The following is a 14,685-nucleotide window of genomic DNA, read 5'->3' as shown; positions in this document are numbered from 1 at the left end:
GACTCTGGGCAGTAGTTTTACCAGGGGAGTTGGACCAGACTCTGGGCTGTAGTTTACCACGGGAGTTGGACCAGACTCTGGGCAGTAATTTACCAGTGGAGTTGTACCAGACTCTGGGCAGTAGTTAAACAACACCTATCATACTACTATGACTGACCCTGTACAACAACACCTATCATACTACTATGACTGACCCTGTAAATCAACACCTATCATACTACTATGACTGACCCTGTAAAACAACACCTATCATACTACTATGACTGACCCTGTAAAACAACACCTATCATACTACTATGGCTGACCCTGTAAAACAACACATTTCACTGCACCTATCCAGTGTATGTAACAATAAAACTTCTAATTTTGTATTTTTTTGTCATGTAAAGTGCGAGGTTGGAGCTGCTCAGTAATTCTGATCTCTCTGACCAGGTGGCACTCGTACCACCAGTAACAACAACAGAACCAGGCCTTCCTGCTCCTCTGTTTCCCTAACCAACAACAGAACCAAGCCTTCCTGCTCCTCTGTTTCCCTACCCAAAAACAGAACCAAGCCTTCCTGATTCTCTGTTTCCCTACCCAACAACAGAACCAAGCCTTCCTGATCCTCTGTTTCCCTACCCAACAACAGAACCAGGACTTCCTGATCCTCTGTTTCCCTACCCAACAACAGAAACAGGACTTCCTGATCCTCTGTTTCCCTACCCAACAACAGAACCAGGCCTTCCTGATTCTCTGTTTCCCTACCCAACAACAGAAACAGGACTTCCTGATCCTCTGTTTCCCTACCCAACAACAGAACCAAGCCTTCCTGATGCTCTGTTTCCCTACCCAACAACAGAAACAGGACTTCCTGATCATCTGTTTCCCTACCCAACAACAGAACCAAGCCTTCCTGAATCTCTGTTTCCCTAAAAAACAACAGAACCAAGCCTTCCTGATCCTCTGTTTCCCTAACCAACAACAGAACCAAGCCTTCCTGATCCTCTGTTTCCCTACCCAACAACAGAACCAGGACTTCCTGATCCTCTGTTTCCCTACCCAACAACAGAACCAGGCCTTCCTGATTCCCTCTGTTTCCCTACCCAACAACAGAACCAGGACTTCCTGATCCTCTGTTTCCCTACCCAACAACAGAACCAAGCCTTCCTGAATCTCTGTTTCCCTAAAAAACAACAGAACCAAGCCTTCCCGATTCCCTCTGTTTCCCTACCCAACAACAGAACCAGGCCTTCCCGATTTCCTCTGTTTCCCTACCCAACAACAGAACCAAGCCTTCCTGATCCTCTGTTTCCCTACCCAACAACATAACCAGGCCTTCCTGATTCCCTCTGTTTCCCTACCCAACAACAGAACCAGGCCTTCCTGATTCCCTCTGTTTCCCTACCCAACAACAGAACCAAGCCTTCCTGATTCCCTCTGTTTCCGTACCCAACAACAGAACCAGGCCTTCCTGATTCCCTCTGTTTCCCTACCCAACAACAGACCCAGGCCTTCCTGATCCTCTGTTTCCCTACCCAACAACAGAACCAGGCCTTCCTGATCCTCTGTTTCCCTACCCAACAACAGAACCAGGCCTTCCTGATTCCCTCTGTTTCCCTACCCAACAACAGAAACAGGACTTCCTGATCCTCTGTTTCCCTACCCAACAACAGAACCAGGACTTCCTGATCCTCTGTTTCCCTACCCAACAACAGAACCAAGCCTTCCTGAATCTCTGTTTCCCTACCCAACAACAGAACCAGGCCTTCCCAATTCCCTCTGTTTCCCTACCCAACAACAGAACCAGGCCTTCCTGATTCTCTGTTTCCCTACCCAACAACAGAACCAGGCCTTCCTGATCCTCTGTTTCCCTACCCAACAACAGAACCAGGCCTTCCTGATCCTCTGTTTCCCTACCCAACAACAGAACCAGGCCTTCCTGATTCTCTGTTTCCCTACCCAACAACAGAACCAGGCCTTCCTGATTCTCTGTTTCCCTACCCAACAACAGAACCAAGCCTTCCTGATCCTCTGTTTCCCTACCCAACAACAGAACCAAGCCTTCCTGATTTCTTTGCTGATTTAACAGATTTTCTTCACAGATTTCACCTCTTAAAACTTTAAAAAGAATATATGTTTGTGCGTGATCATCTGAAGAATACTGTTTGTTGGCCTTGTCCCAGATTAGTTTGTGCTCTACAGCCAAGTCCGATGGTCATTATCACGCCAAATGACAATAGGAATTGGCAAGACATCAGAAGCAGCTCTTGGACCAGGCTGTATGTTTGTTGCCGTTTGGGATAAATCATTCTGACCTCCGGGTTAATAATCTGTGTTTGTCCAACCTTTACTGGTTCTCAGCCAGAGCCACAGTGAAGTGCACCTGGAGTACACATAATCCTCTCTCTCTCTCTCTCTCGCCCTCACCCTTACTCTCTCTCTCGCCCTCTCTCTCTCTCACCCGCCCTCCCTCTTACTCTCGCCCTCTCTCTCTCTCACCCGCCCGCGCTCTCTCTCTCTCTCTCTCTCTCTCTCTCTCGCCCTCTCTCTCTCTCTCTCTCTCGCTCCCACCCTCCCCTTACTCTCTCTCGCTCCCTCCCTCCCCCCTCTCTCTCTCTCCTCATCTTTCTCTCGCCCTCTCCTGCCTTCCCTCTCTCTCCCGCCCTCCCTCTCTCTCCCGCCCGCCCTCCCTCTCTCTCATGCCCTCTCTCTCCCGCACTCTCTCTCACTCTCCCGTCCTCTCTCCCGCCCTCCCTCTTTCTCCCGCCCTCCCCCTCTCTCTCTCTCTCTCTCTCCTCGCCTCCATCACCTCAGATATGCCTCTCTAAAAATAGAGTACAAAGGAGAAGACAAAAACAAACTGTGACCTTCAAGCTCACAGTGCAGACACACACAAGGCGGCAGGTAGCCTAGCGATTAGAGCGTTGAGCTAGTAACTGAAAGGTTGCTAGTTTGACTCCCCGAGGTGAAAGATCTGTCAGTGCCCTTGAGCAAGGCACTTAACCCTAATTGCTCTAAGGTTGACACCTCTCTCTGAAGATTCATTTATTTATTTAACTAGTCAATTAAGAACAAATTCTACCCCGGGCCAAACCCTAACCCTAACCCTAACCCGGACGACGCTGGGCCAATTGTGCGCCGCCCTATGGGACTCCCAATCACATCCGGTTGTGATACAGCCTGGAATCGAACCAGGGTCTGTAGTGACGCCTCTAGCACTGAGATGCAGGGCCTTAGACCGCTGCAGCACTCGAGAGCGCCTCTTCTCTGAGGGTGTCTCATGAAGAGTTGGGATATGCCAAACAAAAAAAAAACACTTTGAAATTGGACAGATAAAAGCATCCAACACATCCTCATTATTATTATTATTGTTTATTTCCTTGTTATTATTTATCTCTACGGCCTTTACGTGTTGTCCACTGCAGTTAAAACGCCGAGACGCATATATAGGTGATGTGTAGTATTTGTTATATTGTACCACGTCTCTGGTCCCGTATTGGCTCAGTTGCTGAGAGTTTGGCACTAACAATGGCATGCCAGGTTCTGGGTTCAATTCCCACAGGGATCACGTGCACATACATAAAATATATTCAACAAAAATAAACTAAAAAGCTCTGGGTTTTTTTTGTCTCTGATCACAGAAGTCGTGAGGAGGAGAGGATCTTGAAGCCGACAGCGGTACCAGCCAAGTTAGCAGAGGAGGTTCCTGCCCTGCCAAAACCCCTGGAGCAGCTGGTCACCAGGGAGGAGAAACAGTTACCACCTCTACCAGGTCAGAACCACTGCCGGTAACTAGTAGGCCTAGCCACTGCTGGTAACTAGTAGACCTAACCACTGCTGGTAACTAGTAGACCTAACCACTGCCGGTAACTAGTAGACCTAACCACTGCCGTAACTAGTAGACCTAACCACTTCCGGTAACTAGTGGACCTAACCACTGCCGGTAACTAGTAGACCTAACCACTGCCGGTAACTAGTAGACCTAACCACTGCCGGTAACTAGTAGACCTAACCACTGCCGGTAACTAGTAGACCTAACCACTGCCCGTAACTAGTAGACCTAACCACTGCCGGGAACTAGTAGACCTTACCACTGCCGGTAACTAGTAGGCCTAACCACTGCCGTAACTAGTAGACCTTACCACTGCCGGTAACTAGTAGACCTAACCACTGCCGGTCACTAGTAGACCTAACCACTGCCGGTAACTGGTAGACCTAACCACTGCCGGTAACTAGTAGGCCTAACCACTGCCGAAACTAGTAGACCTAACCACTGCCGGTAACTAGTAGACCTTACCACTGCCGGTAACTAGTAGGCCTAACCACTGCCGGTAACTAATAGGCCTAACCACTGCCGGTAACTAGTAGGCCTAACCACTGCCGGTAACTAGTAGACCTAACCACTGCCGGTCACTAGTAGACCTAACCACTGTCGGTAACTAGTAGGCCTAACCACTGCCGGTAACTAGTAGACCTAACCACTGCTGGTAACTAGTAGACGTAACTAGTAGGCCTAACCACTGCCGGTAACTAGTAGGCCTAACCACTGCCGGTAACTAGTAGGCCTAACCACTGCCGGTAACTAGTAGGCCTAACCACTGCCGGTAACTAGTAGGCCTAACCACTGCCGGTCACTAGTAGACCTAACCACTGCCAGTAACTAGTAGGCCTAACCACTGCCGGTAACTAGTAGACCTAACCACTGCCGGTAACTAGTAGGCCTAACCACTGCCGGTAACTAGTAGGCCTAACCACTGAACTAGTAGGCCTAACCACTACCTTACTCTTGAACTTACTTCAACTGTTGTACCCCATCAGAACCCAACATAATGCTTGTTTTACTCCATTGTTTGTGAACAATGTCATTGTAAACACAAACTGTATATCTTTAAAAAATATATATTTATATTATATTGATATCATGCATGGTCATTCCTTACATCCATAGCTCTGTATGAGTTTCCCCTTTCCCTCAGCTTTTTACCGAAACAGTGGCAGGGTGTCACTGTGTTATAGTTTGAACTGTAGATTGCCCCTTTAACCCACACAACGGTTTCAGTCCAGCTACCAAGGTTACAGCTAAAAGCTTGCTATGCTGACACTGCTGTGTGCTGAGTGCTGAGCTTGGCTGAGGCTGCAGCCTACAGTTAGTTGGTTATAAACAGTGTGACTTGATGGACTCTGACGTATCTCCTCCTGCCCTGCAGCCAGCAGCCTGCTGCGTCTCCTCCCAGATCAGGACACCATGTACTGTGTTGGTGTAGTGTCTATGACCTCCCAGATAAGGACACTATGTACTGTGTTGGTGTGGTGTCTCCTCCCAGATCAGGACACCATGTACTGTGTTGGTGTGGTGTCTATGACCTCCCAGGTCAGGACACTATGTACTGTGTTGGTGTGGTGTCTCCTCCCAGATCAGGACACCATGTACTGTGTTGGTGTGGTGTCTATGACCTCCCAGATAAGGACACTATGTACTGTGTTGGTGTGGTGTCTCCTCCCAGATCAGGACACCATGTACTGTGTTGGTGTGGTGTCTATGACCTCCCAGGTCAGGACACCATGTACTGTGTTGGTGTGGTGTCTCCTCCCAGATCAGGACACCATGTACTGTGTTGGTGTGGTGTCTCCTCCCAGATCAGAACACCATGTACTGTGTTGGTGTGGTGTCTATGACCTCCCAGATCAGGACACTATGTACTGTGTTGGTGTGGTGTCTATGACCTCCCAGATCAGGACACTATGTACTGTGTTGGTGTGGTGTCTATGACCTCCCAGATCAGGATACCATGCACTGTGTTGGTGTGGTGTCTATGACCTCCCAGATCAGGATACCATGCACTGTGTTGGTGTGGTGTCTATGACCTCCCAGATCAGGACACCATGTACTGTGTTGGTGTGGTGTCTATGACCTCCCAGATCAAGACACCATGTACTGTGTTGGTGGGGTGTCTATGACCTCCCAGATCAGGACACTATGTACTGTGTTGGTGTGGTGTCTATGACCTCCCAGATCAGGACACTATGTACTGTGTTGGTGTGGTGTCTCCTCCCAGATCAGGACACCATGTACTGTGTTGGTGTGGTGTCTCCTCCCAGATCAGGACACCATGTACTGTGTTGGTGTGGTGTCTATGACCTCCCAGATCAGGACACCATGTACTGTGTTGGTGTGGTGTCTCCTCCCAGATCAGGACACCATGTACTGTGTTGGTGTGGTGTCTCCTCCCAGATAAGGACACCATGTACTGTGTTGGTGTGGTGTCTATGACCTCCCAGATCAGGACACCATGTACTGTGTTGGTGTGGTGTCTCCTCCCAGATTAGGACACCATGTACTGTGTTGGTGTGGTGTCTCCTCCCAGATCAGGACACCATGTACTGTGTTGGTGTGTTGTCTATGACCTCCCAGATCAGGACACTATGTACTGTGTTGGTGTGTTGTGGGTATTGAGATTAGGTTAGCGTGAAGGCCAGATGTATTGTGGGTATTGAGATTAGGTTAGCGTGAAGGCCAGATGTATTGTGGGTATTGAGATTAGGTTAGCGTGAAGGCCAGATGTATTGTGGGTATTGAGATTAGGTTAGCGTGAAGGCCAGATGTATTGTGGGTATTGAGATTAGGTTAGCGTGAAGGCCAGATGTATTGTGGGTATTGAGATTAGGTTAGCGTGAAGGCCAGATGTATTGTGGGTATTGAGATTAGGTTAGCGTGAAGGTCAGATGTATTGTGGGTATTGAGATTAGGTTAGCGTGAAGGCCAGATGTATTGTGGGTATTGAGATTAGGTTAGTGTGAAGGCCAGATGTATTGTGGGTATTGAGATTAGGTTAGCGTGAAGGCCAGATGTATTGTGGTCCCTCTAACCTACATTTGAACCTCCATTCACTCTCTTGTGGGAATAGTACATGGATGTGTGTACACAGTACAGTTGATTGTGTGTGTGTGTGTGTGTGTGTGTGTTGGTATTTTCTCAGAACCCAAGCCAGTATATGCCCAGCCAGGCCAGCCTGATGTGGACCTGCCAGTCAGCCCCTCTGATGCCCCTGTGCCCAGCGCTGCCCACGATGACAGTATCCTACGGTATGTAGAAGTCTCTAACAGTATCCTACAGTATGTAGAAGTCTCTAACAGTATCCTACGGTATGTAGAAGTCTCTAACAGTATCCTACAGTATGTAGAAGTCTCTAACAGTATCCTACGGTATGTAGAAGTCTCTAACAGTATCCTACGGTATGTAGAAGTCTCTAACAGTATCCTACAGTATGTAGAAGTCTCTAACAGTATCCTACGGTATGTAGAAGTCTCTAACAGTATCCTACAGTATGTAGAAGTCTCTATTCACCTGTCTCTAACAGTATCCTACAGTATATAGAAGTCTCTAACAGTATCCTACAGTATATAGAAGTCTCTAACAGTATCCTACAGTATGTAGAAGTCTCTATTCACCTGTCTCTAACAGTATCCTACAGTATGTAGAAGTCTCTAACAGTATCCTACAGTATGTAGAAGTATCTATTCACCTGTCTCTAACAGTATCCTATGGTACCTCCCGTCCTGCTCAATATTACAACAAAATAATGTTTTAACTTCAATGATCTTTGGCAGGGGACATCAAACAAATATAATTCCTAGAAGGGACAAAGCCCCTTCGACCATTGACTTGAATGGGAATAGCCATTCTAGAAAGACTATTTCTATGGGTGACACAACGTAAATATCACAGAGTGGATCATATATAACTGTCTTTCCTCTGTCCCCATCCCACCCTGTGTCCTCCTTCCTCAGGCCGAGTATGAAGCTGGTGAAGTTTAAGAAGGGGGAGAGTGTGGGTCTGAGGCTGGCCGGGGGGAACGACGTGGGCATCTTCGTAGCAGGAGTCCTGGAGGACAGCCCAGCAGCTAAGGAGGGTCTGGAGGAGGGGGACCAAATTCTCAGGGTGAGACAGGATACACCAGCAACTACACACTTCGCTACGGCAACGACGCACTCGCTACGGCAACAACACACTCACTACAGCAACACTAAGGTTGTCGGTTCAATTTCCACAGGGATCACGTACGCATACAAAACATGTATGTGCTCACTTTATCTTTATTTAACTAGGCAAGTCAGGTAAGAACAAATTATTATTTACAATGACAGCCTACCAGGGAACAGTGGGTTAACTGCCTCGTTCAGGGGAACAGTGGGTTAACTGCCTCGTTCAGGGGAACAGTGGGTTAACTGCCTTGTTCAGGGGAACAGTGGGTTAACTGCCTTGTTCAGGGGAACAGTGGGTTAAACTGCCTTGTTCAGGGGAACAGTGGGTCAACTGCCTTGTTCAGGGGAACAGTGGGTTAAACTGCCTTGTTCAGGGGAACAGTGGGTTAAACTGCCTTGTTCAGGGGAACAGTGGGTCAACTGCCTTGTTCAGGGGAACAGTGGGTCAACTGCCTTGTTCAGGGGAGAAGTGGGTTAACTGCCTTGTTCAGGGGAACAGTGGGTTAACTGCCTTGTTCAGGGGAACAGTGGGTTAACTGCCTCGTTCAGGGGAACAGTGGGTTAACTGCCTTGTTCAGGGGAACAGTGGGTTAAACTGCCTTGTTCAGGGGAACAGTGGGTTAACTGCCTTGTTCAGGGGAACAGTGGGTTAACTGCCTTGTTCAGGGGAACAGTGGGTTAAACTGCCTTGTTCAGGGGAACAGTGGGTTAACTGCCTTGTTCAGGGGAACAGTGGGTTAACTGCCTTGTTCAGGGGAACAGTGGGTTAACTGCCTTGTTCAGGGGAACAGTGGGTTAACTGCCTTGTTCAGGGGAACAGTGGGTTAAACTGCCTTGTTCAGGGGAACAGTGGGTTAAACTGCCTTGTTCAGGGGAACAGTGGGTTAAACTGCCTTGTTCAGGGGAACAGTGGGTTAACTGCCTTGTTCAGGGGAACAGTGGGTTAACTGCCTTGTTCAGGGGAACAGTGGGTTAACTGCCTTGTTCAGGGGAACAGTGGGTTAAACTGCCTTGTTCAGGGGAACAGTGGGTTAACTGCCTTGTTCAGGGGAACAGTGGGTTAAACTGCCTTGTTCAGGGGCAGAACTACAGCTTTTTACCCTGTCAGCTCGGGGATTCGATGTAGCAACCTTTCAGTTACAAGTCCAACGCTCAAACCACTAGGCTACCTGCCGCCCCTCCACTCTAACCACTAGGCTACCCTGCCGCCCCCCTCTAACCACTAGGCTACCTGCCGCCCCTCCACTCTAACCACTAGGCTACCTGCCGCCGCTCCACTTTAACCACTAGGCTACCCTGCCGCCCCTCCACTCTAACCACTAGGCTACCTGCCGCTCCTCCACTCTAACCACTAGGCTACCTGCCGCCCCTCCACTCTAACCACTAGGCTACCTGCCGCCGCTCCACTCTAACCACTAGACTATCTGCCGTCCCTCCACTCTAACCACTGAGCTAAACGACTACCGCCCCGTAGCACTCACATCCGTCATCATGAAGTGCTTTGAGAGACTAGTCAAGGACCATATCACCTCCACCCTACCTGACACCCTAGACCCACTCCAATTTGCTTACCGCCCAAATAGGTCCACAGACGATGCAATCTCAACCACACTGCACACTGCCCTAACCCATCTGGACAAGAGGAATACCTATGTGAGAATGCTGTTCATCGACTACAGCTCGGCATTCAACACCATAGTACCCTCCAAGCTCGTCATCAAGCTCGAGACCCTGGGTCTCGACCCCGCCCTGTGCGACTGGGTACTGGACTTCCTGACGGGCCGCCCCCAGGTGGTGAGGGTAGGCAACAACATCTCCTCCCCGCTGATCCTCAACACTGGGGCCCCACAAGGGTGCGTTCTGAGCCCTCTCCTGTACTCCCTGTTCACCCACGACTGCGTGGCCACGCACGCCTCCAACTCAATCATCAAGTTTGCGGACGACACAACAGTGGTAGGCTTGATTACCAACAACGACGAGACGGCCTACAGGGAAGAGGTGAGGGCCCTCGGAGTGTGGTGTCAGGAAAATAACCTCACAGTCAACGTCAACAAAACTAAGGAGATGATTGTGGACTTTAGGAAACAACAGAGGGAACACCCCCCTATCCACATCGATGGAACAGTAGTGGAGAGGGTAGAAAGTTTTAAGTTCCTCGGCATACACATCACAGACAAACTGAATTGGTCCACTCACACAGACAGCATCGTGAAGAAGGCGCAGCAGCGCCTCTTCAACCTCAGGAGGCTGAAGAAATTTGGCTTGTCACCAAAAGCACTCACAAACTTCTACAGATGCACAATCGAGAGCATCCTGGCGGGCTGTATCACCGCCTGGTATGGCAACTGCACCACCCTCAACCGTAAGGCTCTCCAGAGGGTAGTGAGGTCTGCACAACGCATCACCGGGGGCAAACTACCTGCCCTCCAGGACACCTACACCACCCGATGTCACAGGAAGGCCATAAAGATCATCAAGGACATCAACCACCCGAGCCACTGCCTGTTCACCCCGCTATCATCCAGAAGGCGAGGTCAGTACAGGTGCATCAAAGCTGGGACCGAGAGACTGAAAAACAGCTTCTATCTCAAGGCCATCAGACTGTTAAACAGCCACCACTAACATTGAGTGGCTGCTGCCAACACACTGACACTGACTCAACTCCAGCCACTTTAATAATGGGAATTGATGGGAAATGATGTAAATATATCACTAGCCACTTTAAACAATGCTACCTTATATAATGTTACTTACCCTACATTATTCATCTCATATGCATACGTATATACTGTACTCTATATCATCGACTGTATCCTTATGTAATACATGTATCACTAGCCACTTTAAACTATGCCACTTTGTTTACATACTCATCTCATTTGTACATACTGTACTCGATACCATCTACTGTATCTTGCCTATGCTGCTCTGTACCATCACTCATTCATATATCCTTATGTACATATTCTTTATCCCCTTACACTGTGTACATGACAGTAGTTTTGGAATTGTTAGTTAGATTACTTGTTATTACTGCATTGTCGGAACTAGAAGCACAAGCATTTCGCTACACTCGCATTAACATCTGCTAACCATGTGTATGTGACAAATAAAATTTGATTTGATTTGATCTGCCGCCCCTCCACTCTAACCACTAGGCTACCTGCCGCCCCTCCACTCTAACCACTAGACTACCTGCCGCCTCTCCACTCTAACCACTAGGCTACCCTGCCGTCCCTCCACTCTAACCACTAGACTACCTGCCGCCCCTCCACTCTAACCACTAGACTACCTGCCACCCCTCCACTCTAACCACTAGGCTACCTGCCGCCCCTCCACTCTAACAACTAGACTACCTGCCGCCCGTCCACTCTAACCACTAGGCTACCTGCCGCCCCTCCACTCTAACCACTAGGCTACCCTGCCGCCCCTCCACTCTAACCACTAGACTACCTGCCGTCCCTCCACTCTAACCACTAGACTACCTGCCGTCCCTCCACTCTAACCACTAGGCTACCCTGCCGCCCCTCCACTCTAACCACTAGGCTACCTGCCGCCCCTCCACTCTAACCAATAGGCTAACTTCCGCCCCTCCACTAACCACTAGGCTACCTGCCGCCCCTCTACTCTAACCACTAGGCTACCCTGCCGCCCCTCCACTCTAACCACTAGGCTACCTGCCGCCCCTCCACTCTAACAACTAGACTACCTGCCGTCCCTCCACTCTAACCACTAGGCTACCTGCCGCCCCTCCACTCTAACCACTAGGCTACCCTGCCGCCCCTCCACTCTAACCACTAGGCTACCTGCCGCCCCTCCACTCTAACCACTAGGCTACCTGCCGCCCCTCCACTCTAACCACTAGACTACCTGCCGCCCCTCCACTCTAACCACTAGGCTACCTGCCGCCCCTCCACTCTAACCACTAGACTACCTGCCGCCCCTCCACTCTAACCACTAGACTACCTGCCGCCCCTCCACTCTAACCACTAGGCTACCTGCCGCCCCTCCACTCTAACCACTAGGTACCCTGCCGCCCCTCCACTCTAACCACTAGGCTACCCTGCCGCCCCTCCACACTAACCACTAGGCTACCTGCCGCCCCTCCACTCTAACCACTAGACTACCTGCTGCTTTACTGTAAATGCCTTGTGATATAATTGTTTGCCGTGTCAATGTGATCCTCATCAGAATAACATGCTGTGTATCCTGACGTGTAAATGCCTACGATTCATGGTTTCAGAGTGGCACATTGGTCTAAAGGCCCTGCATCTCAGTGTAAGAGGCGTCACTACAGTCCCTGGTTCAAATCCAGGTTGTATCACATCCGGCTGTGATTGGGAGTCCCATCGGGCGGCGCACATTTGGCCCAGCGTCGTGCCGGGTGTAGGCCGTCATTGTAAATAATAATTTGTTCTTAACTGACTTTGTTAAATTAAGGTTAAATAAACATGAATTGAATCAATGCTATCAGCTACAGAAATCCAATATTATATAGTTGCCACTGGGATTAAACAAATATTAAAAGATTTGAGATGTTTCATACACTAAAACAAACTAAAGATTTACAGGGGATAATGCTGCAACGGTTTGCATCTCAAATGGAAGCCTATTCCCTAAATAGTGCACTACTTTTGTCTAGGGCCTATGGGGATCTGGTCTAAAGTAGTGCACTCTAAAGGGAAAAGGGTGCCATGTGGGACAAGACCCAAAGCGTTTCCTTCGCTGGTTGATTTAATGGTTTGAAACAGCCGGCTGCTCCAAGATTCCTGCTCTTTCGGAGTCGGTCTCCTAGCAATGTGCTCACACAAAAACAGTGTCTCTCTAGATCACTCTCGCTCCCTCCTCCACCCCCTCCTTTCTCCTTTCTCCTCCCTCCTCCTCCTCCACCCCCTCCTTTCTCCTTTCTCCTCCCTCCTCCACCCCCTCCTCCCTCCTCTCTCCTCCCTCCTCGCTATATACAGGTGGTACCGGTACAGAGTCAATGTGGAGGCTTTATACAGGTGGTACCGGTACAGAGTCAATGTGGAGGCTATATACAGGTGGTACCGGTACAGAGTCAATGTGGAGGCTTTATACAGGTGGTACCGGTACAGAGTCAATGTGGAGGCTATATACAGGGTGTTACGGTACAGAGTCAATGTGGAGGCTATATACAGGAGGTACCGGTACAGAGTCAATGTGGAGGCTATATACAGGGTGTTACGGTATAGAGTCAATGTGGAGGCTATATACAGGGGGTACCTGTACAGAGTCAATGTGGAGGCTACATACAGGGTATTACGGTACAGAGTCAATGTGGAGGCTATATACAGGAGGTACCGGTACAGAGTCAATGTGGAGGCTATATACAGGAGGTACCGGTACAGAGTCAATGTGGAGGTTATATACAGGGTGTTACGGTACAGAGTCAATGTGGAGGCTATATACAGGGGGTACCGGTACAGAGTCAATGTGGAGGCTATATACAGGGGGTACCTGTACAGAGTCAATGTGGAGGCTATATACAGGGTATTACGGTACAGAGTCAATGTGGAGGCTATATACAGGGTATTACGGTACAGAGTCAATGTGGAGGCTATATACAGGGTGTACCGGTACAGAGTCAATGTGGAGGCTATATACAGGGTGTACCGGTACCCCCTGTATATAGCCTCCACATTGACTCTGTACCGGTACACCCTGGGGACAACCCTTTACATGTCCTCGATTCTTTCCAAGGCCCACATCATCAACATGTGTTGTGCTGTGGTCTGTTATAGATTCTACAATCCACAAACGTAGACCATGTGAAACGTCACCGTGGTTACCGTTGGACAACCTTCCTGTTTTCTTCCTCTTTTCCCAGGTTAATAATGTAGATTTTGCTAATATAATCCGAGAAGAGGCGGTGCTGTTCCTCCTTGACCTCCCTAAAGGTGAAGAGGTCACCATCCTGGCCCAGAAGAAGAAGGATGGTGAGTGCAGGAGGACGAGAGGAAACTGGATGAATCGCAGACTGAGCACTGGTCCCTTTCACTCCATCCCTCCCAGGGTTTTTCAAACGTCTCCTCGGAGATCCCCAGACGGTCCATGTATTTTAACTATTCCACAGCTAGCTTACCTGATTCAACTGGTCAACTAATCATCAAGCCGATGACTACTTGAATCAGGTGAGGAGCTAGTTCAAGGTTAGCTATTAAAAATAATATATATATATATATATATATATTTATGTCTGGGAATCCCTGAGGAGAGGTTTGAAAAACACTGTTATATATCAATATTTACAGATCTGAAGGTTCCGATAGGTACAATCAGTTTATCTGATGGTTCCGATAGGTACAATCAGTTTATCTGATGGTTCCGATAGGTACAATCAGTTTATCTGATGGTTCCGATAGGTACAATCAGTTTATCTGAAGGTTCCGATAGGTACAATCAGTTTATCTGAAGGTTCCGATAGGTACAATCAGTTTATCTGAAGGTTCCGATAGGTACAATCAGTTTATCTGAAGGTTCCGATAGGTACAATCAGTTTATCTGATGGTTCCGATAGGTACAATCAGTTTATCTGAAGGTTCCGATAGGTACAATCAGTTTATCTGATGGTTCCGATAGGTACAATCAGTTTATCTAATGGTTCCGATAGGTACAATCAGTTTATCTGATGATTCCGATAGGTACAATCAGTTTATCTGAAGGTTCCGATAGGTACAATCAGTTTATCTGAAGGTTCCG

The 14,685-nt window shown here is 48.8% G+C and overlaps 1 protein-coding gene across 7 annotated transcripts in view; it reads left to right on the top strand.

The window, feature by feature from the left end:
* The window catches only part of LOC139376446 (tight junction protein 1b), a 212,252-nt gene that overhangs the window by 170,365 nt on the left and 27,202 nt on the right, over positions 1-14,685 (top strand). For all 7 annotated transcript variants that reach the window (XM_071119076.1, XM_071119069.1, XM_071119062.1 and 4 more), the window contains 4 exons: positions 3,624-3,754; positions 6,960-7,065; positions 7,771-7,921; positions 13,814-13,922. In XM_071119076.1, the coding sequence (XP_070975177.1) occupies positions 3,624-3,754; positions 6,960-7,065; positions 7,771-7,921; positions 13,814-13,922 (497 nt within the window). The remainder of the gene's footprint in view (positions 1-3,623; positions 3,755-6,959; positions 7,066-7,770; positions 7,922-13,813; positions 13,923-14,685) is intronic.

The sequence above is a fragment of the Oncorhynchus clarkii genome, chromosome 2, assembly GCF_045791955.1.
Source record: "Oncorhynchus clarkii lewisi isolate Uvic-CL-2024 chromosome 2, UVic_Ocla_1.0, whole genome shotgun sequence".
Taxonomy (NCBI): Eukaryota; Metazoa; Chordata; class Actinopteri; order Salmoniformes; family Salmonidae; genus Oncorhynchus; species Oncorhynchus clarkii.
Note: the sequence above shows the minus strand (reverse complement) of the source record. Positions and strands in the feature narration are given on the sequence as shown.